The sequence below is a fragment of the Athene cunicularia genome, assembly GCF_003259725.1.
Source record: "Athene cunicularia isolate RWA chromosome 19 unlocalized genomic scaffold, athCun1 chr19_part1, whole genome shotgun sequence".
Taxonomy (NCBI): domain Eukaryota; kingdom Metazoa; phylum Chordata; class Aves; order Strigiformes; family Strigidae; genus Athene; species Athene cunicularia.
The window spans coordinates 12,159,436-12,172,971 of record NW_020799124.1 but is presented as its reverse complement, the minus strand read 5'-3'; the positions used below and the strand labels follow the sequence as shown (position 1 = coordinate 12,172,971).

At 63.0% G+C, this 13,536-nt stretch overlaps 2 protein-coding genes across 2 annotated transcripts in view; both read right to left on the bottom strand.

The window, feature by feature from the left end:
* Positions 1-1,709, bottom strand: part of LOC113487358 (nuclear envelope pore membrane protein POM 121C-like) — a 12,555-nt gene extending 10,846 nt beyond the window's left edge. Inside the window, exon 1 of the mRNA XM_026861877.1 lies at positions 1,645-1,709. Coding sequence (XP_026717678.1) covers positions 1,645-1,709 — 65 coding nt within the window. The remainder of the gene's footprint in view (positions 1-1,644) is intronic.
* The window catches only part of HIP1 (huntingtin interacting protein 1), a 26,536-nt gene continuing 14,105 nt past the window's right edge, over positions 1,106-13,536 (bottom strand). Inside the window, exons 11-32 of the mRNA XM_026861876.1 lie at positions 11,835-11,910; positions 11,384-11,515; positions 10,659-10,756; positions 10,429-10,501; positions 9,816-9,999; positions 9,632-9,720; positions 9,423-9,539; positions 9,230-9,331; positions 7,376-7,570; positions 7,110-7,257; positions 6,865-6,951; positions 6,638-6,745; positions 6,174-6,310; positions 5,957-6,067; positions 5,785-5,843; positions 5,558-5,651; positions 5,075-5,175; positions 4,857-4,962; positions 4,497-4,620; positions 4,228-4,289; positions 3,543-3,654; positions 1,106-3,219 (exon numbers count right to left, since the gene is read on the bottom strand). Of these exons, the coding sequence (XP_026717677.1) occupies positions 3,209-3,219; positions 3,543-3,654; positions 4,228-4,289; positions 4,497-4,620; positions 4,857-4,962; positions 5,075-5,175; positions 5,558-5,651; positions 5,785-5,843; positions 5,957-6,067; positions 6,174-6,310; positions 6,638-6,745; positions 6,865-6,951; positions 7,110-7,257; positions 7,376-7,570; positions 9,230-9,331; positions 9,423-9,539; positions 9,632-9,720; positions 9,816-9,999; positions 10,429-10,501; positions 10,659-10,756; positions 11,384-11,515; positions 11,835-11,910 (2,326 nt within the window). The 3' untranslated portion in view covers positions 1,106-3,208. The remainder of the gene's footprint in view (positions 3,220-3,542; positions 3,655-4,227; positions 4,290-4,496; positions 4,621-4,856; positions 4,963-5,074; positions 5,176-5,557; positions 5,652-5,784; positions 5,844-5,956; positions 6,068-6,173; positions 6,311-6,637; positions 6,746-6,864; positions 6,952-7,109; positions 7,258-7,375; positions 7,571-9,229; positions 9,332-9,422; positions 9,540-9,631; positions 9,721-9,815; positions 10,000-10,428; positions 10,502-10,658; positions 10,757-11,383; positions 11,516-11,834; positions 11,911-13,536) is intronic.

Below are 13,536 nucleotides of genomic sequence, written 5' to 3'. Positions count from 1 at the left end.
GGCCCCTCGGGTGTCCCCCATCCCGGCCCGCTCCTCCTGTGCCCGCTGCCCGCCGTGGCTCCCCCACTCCGATTCCCGTTTCCCCATCCCCGCTCCAAACCCAGGCTCCTCCTTGGCGCCCCAGTTCCCGTGTCCCTCCCGACCCCGATGTCCCCACCCCCATCCTGTCCCTGCACCTCCCACCCCGTTACACCCTCAGTGTCCCCATTGTCCCAGCCCCTACGGTCACCTGCCTGTCCCCACAGGCCCCCATCCCTGACCACGCGTGACCGCATGCTGCAGGTACCCACGGGCCCTCGGCCCCCAGCCCAGCACCTGCCCGTCCCCGGCCACCCCCAGGCACAGGGGCAGCTCCCTGTCCCCCTGTCCTGGCTGGAGGATGCCACCACCACCAGCCTGCTCTGCGGCACAGGCCTGGAGATGGTTCCCCGTGGTCCTGGGGACCGTGGGGAGGCCGTTCAGGCTGGCTGCGTTGCTGGGTGCCCAGGGGGGTGCTGCCTGCCCTGCTGCCGGCAGCCCCGCTGTGTCCTGCAGAGCCGGGGGTCACAGGGCAGGACAATGGCACAGACCATGCAGAACATGGATGTAGAAACAGACCATGGCTGCAGGGACAGGCTGTCACGGGGCTTTCTGAAATGCAGGGGGTAGCCCTGGCAGGGCCAGGGGTGGGGCGCTGGGTGCTGCCCAGGGCAGGACACTTGGGAGCGTGGCACCGTTCCCCAGTCATGGCCCCCACGGGCCACCCAGCAACAGCACCCCCTTGCCATGGTGACCCTGCAGCACAGCCAGGGAGGACAGGGTGGTCTGCACAGGGCTCCTGCTGCAGTGTCACACCCCCCGCCCCGAAGGGAATGGGGCAACGAGGAGGCCAAAGCTGCCCCTGGTCCTCCGGGGGTGAGCAGGGACCAGGAAGGACAGAGGTGACATGCAGGGTGACCCTGGGGACAGAGCCAGGAGAGGGGCATTATCACCAGGACATCACCCAGGTTACCTTCACAGCATCTCCCCAAACTTTTTCACAGAGGGCTGAACACACCCATCAGGGCAGAGCTGTGGGACCCCCATGGTGACACAGCCCAGCTGCTGACCACCCTGGAGCCAGGAGGGCTGGGCTGAAGGCTTTATTGAAAAATCAAAAACACACGACGTAGTAATTATTATACAATGAAAAAAAAAAATCAACCCAACCTGCAGTGGAAGGGCACCCCCACAGTCCCCGACACCAGCCACCAGAGCCAGGGAGCACGCAGGGGACACTCCCCCCCGCCAGTGCCCAGCCGAGATACAAAAAGAAGTGGTTTCGGCCAAGAGTGGTGCCACTGCCCCCAAGCCCCTGCCACCACCGTGACCTCCTTGCAGCCCCCCAGCCCCAACTAGGCCTGGAGGCCTGAGGTAGTTGGGGGGTACCCCACGCAGGCAAGACCCCCCCACCCCCCCCAAAAAGAGCAGGGCGGGTTTTGGGGCTCCTCCCCATCCTGCAAGAACGGGATGGTTGGTAATGCACCCAGAGGGGAGCTGGCGCAGGTCGGGGTATGGCCGTGGTGGGGCGTGGGGAGGCTGCAGGAGCCCCCATGGGGAGCCTTGGGAGGTCCCCAGCAGGCTGGGTGTGTTGGCAGCAGGGCTGGTTGGGGGACACGGGGACACCGGGTCCCTGCACGGGGGACAGTTGCGCTCTCCTGCGCGTAGTCGGGGGGCAGCCCTGAGGCCATGGTGACGGGCAGGGGGATGCAGGTGGGTCCCACTGCTCCCAGTGCCAGCCAAGGTCTGGCAGATGTCACTGAGAAAGCACATGGTGACAGCCCACCACCCTGGGCAATGCAACCACTTCTTACAGGGAGAAAGACCAAATTCTGCACACCCAGCACCCTGAGGGAGCTGGTCTGGCTGTCTCCCCCCAGGAAGAGGCAGCTGCCTGAAGGCAGGGTGCAGGCAGCAAGGCTGCCAGGCCGGGAAAGACACCCTGGCCCTGCAAGGGGCACCAGCAGGACCATGGGGGCGGCTGTGAGGGACGGAGACAGCGTCGCGCGGTCTGATGCCACCATCCCCGCCGCAGTGAGACGAGCTGGGGGGCCTGGAGCTGGCAGACACCCCCTGCCCTCCGAGCCCCCCGCTCCAAGGCACAAAGGTTCCCTGGCCACTGCCAGCCCCAGAGCTGTTCCTGCCCATGGCAATGCTGGCACCGCTCCCCCCACGCACCAAGGAGGGTGGTGAGGACACAGGGGTAACACCAGCCCAGGGAGCTGCTTGCTCTGGCTTTGGGGTGCTCTGCTTTTGAGGCACCCTGGCTTCCCCCTAAACCCTCTTCTGTGCTGCTGCCCTAGAACCAACCCCCATCCCCAGGAGCTGATGGCTTGCGCGGTGGCACCACAGTTGCCCAAACCCGTGCTCAGCACCTTGCGGAGGGTTTATTGCTGGCATGAACACAGTGATCTGTTAGGGCAGGGCAGCCCAGCTCTTAGAGGGAGGGGGGGGCAGCTGTGGAGCAGGCATTTTGAGGACTTAGGATGGGGGGCAGAAGCTCACAGCAGCATCTGTCCCACTGCCTGCCCCACTCCCTCCTCACCACCCTCTGCTCCCAGTGTTGCTGCTGCCAGCACCCTGGCCTCAGAACCCAAGGTTGTCCCACAGGAACGCTCCCCCCACCCTGCAGTGGCCAAAGGCACTCTGCCCCCACCGGAGTGGGGAGCACACCTAGCACCAAGCCCAGCAGCACCCTAAAAGCTGTCTCCCGACCCGGCGGCACCCCCGGGGCCCTTGGCACCGTGGCAGGCTCCTTTGTGGAGCGGGGGGATGTTTGTGCCGAGCCAGGGACTGGGTTAAGGCTGGAGAAGCAGCGAGAGGCAGAAGAAACCTGACTGCTCAGCCAGAGCTGGCTCCAAGAGTTCTGAAAATCTGTGCAAAAACAAAACTAAAGGGTTAAAGACACCACCCCCCCCGGAGAACCCCTCAACCCCAAGCAGCTAATAAATACATGTGCGGTTTGTGGCTGGCGTCAGACTGGTGAGCCCTCGCTCCCAGCCCCGGGGTCTCGCCAGGCAGCTCTTGGTGCTCTGGCGCTGGAGGCAGCTCTTGGCGGGGGGACGCGGAGGACGTGTGCTTCAGGGTGGCTTCTGCACCAGTTTGTTGTGGATCTTCCCAAAAGGCTGCATCAAGCAATGTCTCAGCCCACCGCGGGGGTGTCCCCTGTAGGCTGCTTCCACCATGGGAGTTAATCTGCAGCTGGAGCAGGGAGAGAGGGTAAGTGGGTGCAGAGCAACGTGGTACCCCAGCATCCCTCTGCCCCATCCCCCTGGGACCCCAGGGCTTCACAGGGAGGCAGAGCCCCAGCAGCACCCAAGCACCTCGCCCAGGGGTAATGTGGGTCCCACAGCTCCTGTACAGGTCAGGGGCCCATATGTACTGACCATCCTCAGGCTCCGCTTGCTCCAGCGGGAGTGAAACCCATGCCCGCTCGCTGCCTGGACTGCAGGCAGGGCTCCCCATCCTGCCCTACTCCTTCCCGGAGCAGCTTTCCATCCAGAGCAGGACCAGGATCCACTCACCGTCCTCCTCCCAGCCCTCTGCCACTCCTGCCAGCTCATAGTGCTTCTTGCGCAGCTCCCCCAGCTTCTGCCGCTCCTTCTGCAGCTGGTTTTCCAGCTCCAGCACCCGCACCTGAAGGACATCATGCATGCCATGGCCACCCCGCATGCTGGCACAAAACCTGGGTGCTGCAGCTGGCACGGAGCTGTGCTGGGCTGGGCACTCCCCCTTTTCCCCAGTATCAAGCCCAAAGACCAACGAGGTCCATCCCATGAGTGCTCCGATGATATGTGGTCCTGAGGAGGGGTAGAGCTCAGGCAGGTGAAGGCAGAGTGAGCCGTGTGGGCACCCTGAGAAGGGGAATTCCCCAGCCTGCCCCATGCCAGGCAGAGGTGGGTGCTGTGGGGCAACCCAGCGGCTACACGGGGGCAGGGGGAGACCATGGGCTGCTGTGTCATGAGGGAGACAGCGTTGGGGAAGGCTCAAGGACCATCTGCATGCAGGTCCTGGGCAAACCCCTCTGTTGTCTTTACACCCTGGGCCTTCCCCATGAGCTGGTGCTGCCTGGGGCAGGCAGCCAGGCAGGGTGCCCCCACTCACTACATTTTGTACCCCCACCCACCTCCCCTCCAGCCCCAGTGGCCTCTCGTTAGCCCAAGTGAGGCACCAGCGGGTGTGTTTCCCAAACATGGCGGAACCTCCTACCTGTGAGTCCATCTCTTGACGCTTTATCTGGGTGAGTGTCATGCTGGAGAAGTCCATGCTGTCTGTGGAGAGACACCACCAGCCCCCCTCAAGCTCCGCTCCCCAGCTTGGATGCCCTTGCAGCTCCAGCGCTGCTCCAGCGCCTGCCACCACGGGACATGCAGGCAGCAAGGGGCAGCCGCAGGCAGAGGTCACAGCCAACCAAAGACACTAAGTGCAAAGAGCAGAGGTTCCGGGGCAGGTTTGCGCTCTTGCAGCCCCACACTTACCTTTCTCCTCCACTTGCGACTTCCCAGCCTTGGTGGAGGCCACCACACTGGCCGTGGCCTGGTTGACACCCCGGGAGGCTTGCTGGAGTTTGCAAAGGTTGGCGCTGTCTTTGTCTGCCTTCACCTGCCGGGGCAGTGAGGAGGGACGCGCTTACACCCCGCCGGGTGAGAAGACCAGCCTCACGGTTTGGGGTGAGCACGTGGTGCCCCAGGGTCACCCTAAACCACAGCCAGGGGAGCAGCCTCGCTGCTGCCTGCCTGGGGATGGAGCATCTCCCAGAGCCAAGCACAGGCAGCACCAGGGGGAGCTGCCGGGCGATGCAGGTCTGGGAGCCCCTCCACGAGGTGCTGGGCTCCTACCTTGGAGGCTGCGACCAGCTGGGCAGTGCTGGCTGCGATCTCCCGGGAACAGACCATCAGCTCCTCAAACGTCCCTTTGCCTTGCACCACCAGGTCGGCAGCGTCGCTGCAGGAGGGCAGAGAGGGGCTGGAGCATCGTCCTGTCATCCCCGTCCCCTCCCTGTGGGGACGGCAGGACCCTGCAGTCCTCTCCCAGCTCTGGGGATGGTGGCACTTACACCATGACAGTGGCACCCCAGCCCACAGCTTTGGAGGCAGAGATAAGACCCTCAGTCCAGCGGGAATTCTTGGCGTAAAACTCCTTGGGGGATGCCGCACCCTGCCATCAGGAAAGGCCCAGTCAGGCACTGGGGACAGGGGAGTGGCAGGGCCTGGGAGACCCAGACTCCCCTTGGGGGAACGGGGTAGGTCAGAGTTTCATTTAGGATGCGTATGGGAGCTGGGGAGACACCGAGTGTGGGGCTCTGGGGTCTCCTACGTGGGAGGGGACACCAGGGACCTCTGCATCACCCCAGGGGCCACAGCCAGGGTGAGACACTGGGGCCGGGGCAGGAGCTCCTGGCAGCCAGCGTTGGTGTCCCAACGGGCCAAGGCTGGGAGCAACACGTCCCCAGCAAGCGCATGGTGACCCCCGGCTGGCCAAGCACCTGCTGCCCCCTGCCCTGCCTGCACTCCTGCCTGCACCCATGCTCCTCGCTCACCCGTCCACTCTCCACGATCTCCTTCTGAAGGTCTTTGGAGGCCAGGACCAGGATGTGGATGGCCTGCATGAGGCCCGTGCAGGAGCCCAGGATCCTGCAAGACAAACTCCACTGAGCCCCACTTGTGGGGCAGAGACACCCCAGAGCCATGGGGCAGCTGCTCTGCTCATGGCACCGGGCCCCATCCTGCCTGCCCAGCTCTCCCCAGTGCCCTGGCCACTGCTCACCTCTCGTTCACTTCCAGTTTGACCCCAGTGTCACCAGCCCGTGCCTTGCTCAACATCTCCTGGTAGAGGGGGGAGAGGCCACGCTGAGCCCTGTGCTCCATCCTGGCCTTGTGCCGGTGGCCCCGGCAGGCACAGCACCCATAGGTGCCTCGTGGCATGCGGCGACCCTCACCTCAATGCGGGCGGCCGCTGTTTCAATGGCTGCTGCTGTTGCCGCCATCTCCTTGTCCACCAGGTCACCCAGCTCCTCCTGCTTGACGTCCAGCCCTCTGGGCCGCAGCTCCTGGGGACAGGGTGGGATGAAAGGGACCATCCAGGGGTGGCACAGCCCCTCCGGCGGTGCCCGCCATGGCCTGACGCCACCCCACCAGCCCTCTCAAGGCACCCACCTCCCCGATGGTGCTGATGCGGCTCAGGCAGGTCATCACCAGGCTGCAGTCAGCACCTTCCACCGACCCTGGGTCCTGCAGGGCGCTGAGGTAGCTCACAGCCTCGCTGCCGCACTGCCTGCACATCTCCAGCAGACCTGCATGGGCAGCACCAGAGGCTGTGGGTGCCGCACGTGGGGACACAGAGGCTGGCTGGCTCCTGCTTGCCCCAGCACCCCATCCGCGCTGGCCCCTGCCCACTCTGGCCCTTGTCTTCCCCAGTATCCTGCCCTGCTGGGGTCGCCCCTGCCCACCCCAGAATACTGCCACCTCAGCATCCTACTTTTCTCAGCATCCTGCCCACCCAGTCCCCTGCCTGCTGTGGCCCCTGCCCACCCCAGCGTCCTGCCCACTCAGTCCCCTCCTGCCATCGCCCCTGCCTGCCCTAGTGCCTGCCCACCCCAGCCCCGCTGGGCAGCACTCACGGTCAGCGGGCTCCATGGGGGCCACGTGGGAGGTAGCGCTGCCCTGCAGGAGGGTGTCGCTGACGAGGTGGGCGAAGAGGGCCAGGCAGGGCAGCAGGGAGCCCACGGCTGTGGTGGGAGAGCAGGCACATGCCTCAGCCCTGGTGGGTGCTGCCCACCTGGCCCACGAGTGCCAGAGCTGCCCCCTTCCCCCAGCCCAGCCCCTGCCCAGGACTGCTGGCTCTTACCTGCGCGATTTGAAAGGTATTTGCCATGAGCATCCCGCAGCCGCTCCACGCACTCGGAGGCTGCCAGCATCCTGGACAGGAGGTAATCTGCAGGCAGACAGCAGTCAGGACTCAAACATGGGGCGTCCCCGTGTGCGGCACAGCTGCTCTCCGCTGCTGGCATGGCCCAGGGGACAACAGGGAGGGTGGGCTTTGGGCAGTGGGGGGCAGGTGGGCCCAGGTTTGGCAAGCACCGGAGGACTCACCTGCCGAGCCAGTGCAGCCGATGTGAGCGGGATCCTCCAGGCGACTGAGGGCATCCCGCACCATCCTCTCTGCCTCTCGCGCGGTGCCCTGCAGCAGGGCAAACTGCTCCTCGGCCAGGCGCTGCTGCAGCGCCTGCTCCCTGCTCTCCTGCCGAGCCGGTGCAGGCGTCACGGCCCTGCCGCCGCCTCCAGCTCTGCAGAACCCCCACAGCTGGGCAGGGAGAGGGATGCTGGGGTGCCCCACATCAGTGGTGCCCATTGGGTACCTTGTCTCTCAGCTGGGTCTGCAATGTCTCCAGCTCCACCTTGCTGCTCTCCCGCTCGTGGCTGAGCGTGTCCCGCAGGTGCTGCAGCTCAGCATGCAGGGCAGCCATCTCCTCCCCGTGCCGCTCTGCTGCCTGGCTCAGCCTGTCCCTCTCCTGCTCCAGGCCAGTGATCCGGGTGCTCTGCTCCACTCCCACCTATTTGGGCACGAAACGGCGCTTGGGGCTGTGCTGAGGGCAAACCCGCTGGTCTGGGGCCTTGTTCATGGTCCACACAGAATCATTCAGGTTGGAAAAGCCCATTGGAATCATCGAGTCCAACCCTCAGCCCGACTCTACAAAGTTCTCCCCTTCCCCACATCCCCCACAGCTCATCCAAATGGCCCTTAAACCCCCCCAGGGATGGGGACTCCCCCCCCTCCCTGGGCAGCCTATTCCACTCTCTGACCACTCCTTCTGGGAAACATTTTTCCCTCATGTCCAGTCTGACCCTCCCCTGATGCAGTTTAAAGCCGTTCCCTCTTGTTCTATTGCCAATTCCCTGTGAGAAGAGACCAGCACAAACCTCTACAATGTCCAGGTTTGGACCACCTCGACCATCCCTGCTTGGTGCATCACAGACCTTGCAGGTCACAGCCCTGCATCACCCACCACCTGGCAGCACCCCTGCACTGCTGACAGCTTCATCTGAGGCCAACCAAGACTCCCTGGGGAGCCCTTTCAATTTTACCAGTGAAAATTCACTTTTGATTGTCAGCATCCTGGTGGAGGAGCAGATGAAGGTTGCTGGCTGCTGGCCCCGGAGCCAACTCTGTCCCACTCTGACCTGCTGCAGCATATCTGCCCACCCCAGGGAGGGGCAGCTCCATTTTTCTGTCAGCTTCTGCATTCTACAATGAGCCTGGAAACCCCTGATGTCCTGCACAGCTTCACAGGTGTGAAATACCCTCTGGAATGGCAGCAAGCCTGTGCAAAGGCTTGAGATGTGATGGCATGCTCCCTGCCTGGGTTTTACAGTGGGCAGAGCCCCTCTGCCTGACCCTGCTCTCACAGGGAATTTTGTTCAACAATCCGTGCTGCTGGAGGCCATCACTCCACATGCTCTTGCACCCAGGAGTGTTAAACCCCCTGGTATGATCATTAAACTCATCTAGATGTGGGGAAGAAGACAGGAAGTTGATTCATGCTATCCCTGTACTTGGCACTGGTGAGGCCGCCCCTCGCTGAGGGGGTTCAGTGTTGGGCCCCTCACCCCAAAAAGGCCATTGAGTGACTCGAGCGTGGCCAGAGAAGGGCAACGGAGCTGGGGCAGGGTCCGGAGCACAGGTCTGCTGGGGAGCGGCTGGGGGAACTGGGGGGGTTCAGTCTGGAGAAGAGGAGGCTGAGGGGAGACCTCCTGGCCCTCTGCAACTCCCTGCCAGGAGGGGGCAGAGAGGGGGGATGAATCTCTGGAGCCAAGGCCCCAGCACCAGGCCCCGAGGGAATGGCCTCAAGCTGCCCAGGGCAGGGTCAGGCTGGCTCTGAGGAAGGATTTCTGTGCAGAAGGGGCTGTTGGGCGTTGGAATGGGCTGCCCAGGGCAGGGGGGGAGTCCACATCCCTGGAGGGGTTGGAGAGTCGGGCTGAGCCAGCGCTGAGGGATCTGGGGGAGTTGGGAACTGTCAAGTGTGAGGTTCATGGTTGGACTGGAGGAGCTTCAAGTGCTTTTCCAACCAAGATGATTTGGTGATTATCACGCCAACGGTGGGTAATGCTTCCTGGCTGGGTAACACCTCGCTCAAGCACCATGACAGCAGGCAGACCTCCTGCCCCTCCTGGAGTGGTGTTGGGGCTGGCAGGGGCCACCACTGGGCTCTCACCTGTGTGCTGGACTCCAGGGTGCCCTGGAGGACCTGCAGCTCCTGTCTGCTGGCTGCCAGCTCCCGCTTCAGCGTGTCTAGCACCTCTGCCTGCTCCTGGGACTGCGGGCAAGAGAGGTTGCTGGCACTGGTGCCCCATGCAGGAACCCCCACCCATCCCTGGTGTGTCCTCCTGCCCTCAGTCCCCACTCACCTTCCTCTGAGCCTGCTCGCTCACCCGCTGGAAGGAGTCCTCCAGCTCCTTCTTCTCCCGCTCCACGTCCCCCTGGGCCTGCCTGGCTGCCGTCACCTGCTTGGTCACCTCCGCGTTCTGGTGACGGCAGAGAGAGAGCTCAGTGACCCCCAGTGCTGAGAGGGCACGGCAGGCAAAGGGGATGCCAGCAGGGGTTTCAGGGAGCCCACCTTCCGCAGTAGGTCAGCGTGGTTCTGCACCAGCTCGCTGTACTTCTCCTTCAGCTTGCTGTAGCGCTGCTCGTTGGCCTGCGCCCGCCCTGCCGTGCACGCGGGGGTGCCGAGGTGAGCACCCAGGACCCCCACCCCGGGGCTCACCCCCACCCCAAGCTGAGTGCCAGCTCTTCCTGCTCACTTTCGATCTCCGTCAGGCTCCTCTGTGCCTTCTCGGTGTCCTCCCGCTGCTTCTTCAGCTCCTCCAGCTCCGCACGCAGGAACTCGCTCTCGTCCTGCGCTTGCTGCTTCAGGTGCCGCTGCTCAGCCAGCTCGGCCTCCAGCTCGCTGCTGCGACCGCGCAGCTGCACCATGCCCCGGGCACTCTGCAGGGACAGTGGGTGGGCAGCTCCCGGGGTCACTCACTGGCTGCCAGCACTGTCTCATGCCCGCTGGGACAATCTGGTGGCCACCCCGTGGGCAGGATCCCACAGAGCCCCAAATGCAGCAGGGTGAAGCACTGGGGATGCTGGCCAGTTGGGGTGAGCCTGGCCCCCCACCCCCGGGGCAGGGATGCCACCCCCCTGCCCCTGGCACACCTGGGAACCCCCTGTACAGGCAGGGATTGCTGTGCTAGGGATGCTGAAGCCAAAGGGCAGGACAGACAGACAGGCAGAGTCACTGCCTTGCCCAGCTGGGGACACAGAGCCAGCATCCCACCAGCTCCATTCCCAGTGTGAGCCACCGGCTCTCATCCTGCCCCCAGACTGGCACAGGGGTGCTCACCACTTGACACCCAGATGGTTGTCACCCACCTCGGCTTTGAAGTTCTCCAGCTCCTCCTTCAGGGCTGAGATCTCCCTGTAAAGCTGCTCGATTAACCGGTCCCTGGGAAGGAGAGACACCAGGTACACCCTCAGCACCCCCAGCCATGCCGGTGCCATGGGGACACATCCCGGGAGGGGACGTGTCTCCTGTGCCACCGCAGCTGCTGTGTGGCAGCAGCCTGGCAGGCGGCCCTCCATGGCACCGTGGGGCTGCTCACTTCTCGTCCTTGTTCATCCCATTCTGGCTGTTGAAGTTGAAGGGGTCGCTGCTGAAAGAGCTGCCGAAGATGTCATCAAACTTATTGTCAAACAGGCTCTGTGGGGAGAGTAGCATGGACCTGGAGTGAACCCACCACCACCTGGGAGCCCGTGCCCCCTCCAAGTCCCTGGCGGCATTGCCAAGCCAGCTCATTGTCGGCAGGGCTGCTGCCCGCTCGTGCTGCCTGGACACTGGGTTGGATCCCCCCTGCTGCTCCCAGGGCACTGAACTTGTTGAACATCTCTGGGCCATCCCACTTAACCCCCGGGGGGGGGGTGGGGAAGACCCTCAAAGCTATGTCACCACACAACCCCTGCCCTCCTAAAATGCTTGGTGCCTGGGGGATAACCCTTGGTGGAGAGGGGTGTGAAGACCTAATGCTAGCATGCACAGCTGAGGGGCAATGCTGGAAACCCAACATCCCCAGACAGCCATCACTGGAGGGCACCAAGCCACTAAGAAAAGCACTGTGAGATGAATTCAGCCTGGCTCAGACCTAACAGCACCCACATATGACACCCAGCACCCACATGGCCCCTGCAGTGAGGCTCCCCAGCACACGAGGCCATCCCCACCATCTCAGCCCCTGCCATGGCATGGTTTTGGAGAAATAAACCCAGAGCTGAACAGCACCCGCATCCTCTCTGCAGCCTGAGGGGCAACAGCAGCACTGCAGCAGCTCACCTGTGAGGCCGTGTCCATCTCTACCAGGTCGGTGATGGGCTCACTGTCGGGCGAGGAAGCCTCAGCAGGGATGACCACCACGGGGCTGATGTGCTCCGACAGCGCAGAGGCGCGCAGGAAATTGGGAGGGTTCTGGGGAGGGAGGGGAGCATGGATGGGTGGGGGAGGACTGACACTTTGGGCACGGTTGGTCAAAATCCTGTCCTGGTGCAGAGCTGGCTGTGTCTGGACCCGTGGGACTGGAGCCAGGACCCACAGGGATGGATCCCACCCAGGGAGGGATGAGAGGATGAGCCTCAGGCCCCATGAGCCCCACATTGCCACCAGCCCTTGGAAGCCAGGCAAGGTGGCAGGTGACCCTTTTTGGGCACTCTTGCAGTGCCACTGGCCCCATGGCTGCTCCTGGCCACAGGGACAGGGAGCGTGGGGACTGGGGACCACAGGGCCTCACCTCTGGCAGCTGCGGGATCTGAATCAGCCGCTTGAAGTACTGCAGGTTGCTGGAGCGGTAGAAGAGGTCCTTCAGCCTGCAAGGGGCAGGGAATGGTTAGGGACGGCTCTTGCCCAACCAGACACCCCACCACAGATGTGGGTAGCTCCAACTCCTCGCCTGGCTCCAGGAGGGTGTCACCACATCATGGCACTGTGTTGGAGGGGACGGTGGTGTGTGCTGCCACCAAACCCACGGCAGGTCCTGGGAAGACCCCATTGCCAGCCTCCCACCTCTGGCAACAAGTGACTGCTGGAGGCTTTCTCCCACAAACCCAAGGACCTGAAACTTGAGCAACCTGATTGGGAGAGACGAGTCACTTGTCTCCCTTATCTGAGTAGGACGTGACACTGATCTAGTGAAAGATGCCTCTTCCCATTGCAGAGGGGTTGACTGGATGGTCTTCAAAGATCCCTTTGAACCCAAACCACTCTGTGAGTCTATGAAACCCTGAACCGCAGCAGAATGGCTGCACTGGGTCACACCGAGGTGCAGCCACCTCTCAGTACTGTCCTCACCATGGCCAAAGCTTGAAGGGACAGCTGAGAAACATCACCATTGCTCCCACTACAGACCCAGCCATCAGCGGGTTGGGGGCTTCCTGCTCAGAGGGTTCTGCACCATCACCTTTAGCTCCCCCAGGAGCATATCCCCCAGAAGCACCTGCCCCAGGAGCATGGCCACCTCCCCTCACGATTTCCAACTGGGGAGAAGCGGCAGAGCCTGGCCATGCCACTCGTGGCTCCCTTCCAGCTACCCCTGCATCCCAGTTGCTGTCTTGGTGGTGTTGATACCCGCCCCAAGGTCTCTGCCCTGGGTGGTCAGAGCCCACAGACAGCCCCTGCTGTCTGCTGACGTTTGTGCCTAGTGTTTTTCCCACAGGCACTGGTCTGCAGTTTGTGACATTGAATTGAACTGTCCCTCGGCACCGTGACATCCCCCTCCTGCTCTTGGCAGCCGGTTTTCATTTCAACTACCTGAAAGAATCACGTACCACAGGCCATGGCACTTCACTGCTTGCTCTTTTTTGAATGCATTTAAAACATGTCGATAAGACCAGTTCCAGCACTGTCACTGGGGACCACCCTGAGACATGCACTGGTACAAAACCTGACCATTTGTCTCCCCTCCTTTGTGTAGTTACTAATCCAGGGGAGACCTGCCCTCACACCTCATAGGATCATGGACTTGGTTTGACTTAGAAGGGACCTTCAAAGATGATCCATTACCACCCTTGCCACAGGCAGGGACACCTTCCACTAGCCCAGGTTGCCCAAAGCCCCGTCCAACCTGGCCTTGAACCCTTCCAGGGAGGGGGCAGCCACAGCTTCTCTGGGCAGCCTGTGCCAGGGCCTCCCCACCCTCAGGGTACAACATTTCTTCCCTATGTCCAGCCTAACCCCACCCTAGGTCAGTTTAGAACCGTTGCCCTGTGCTGGGGACCCCCGAGCTGGCCGCCAGTGCTCCAGGGATCTGAGGAGAGCGGGGCAGAGGGGGAGCATCCCCTCCCTCGGCCTGCTGGCCACGCTGCTGGGGACGCAGCCCAGGAGACACTTGGCTTTCTGGGCTGTGAGTGCATGTTGCCGGCTCATGTCCCATTTGTCACACAGCAGCATCCCCCAGTCCTTCTCTGCAGGGCTGCTCTCCCTCCCTCCCTCCCTCC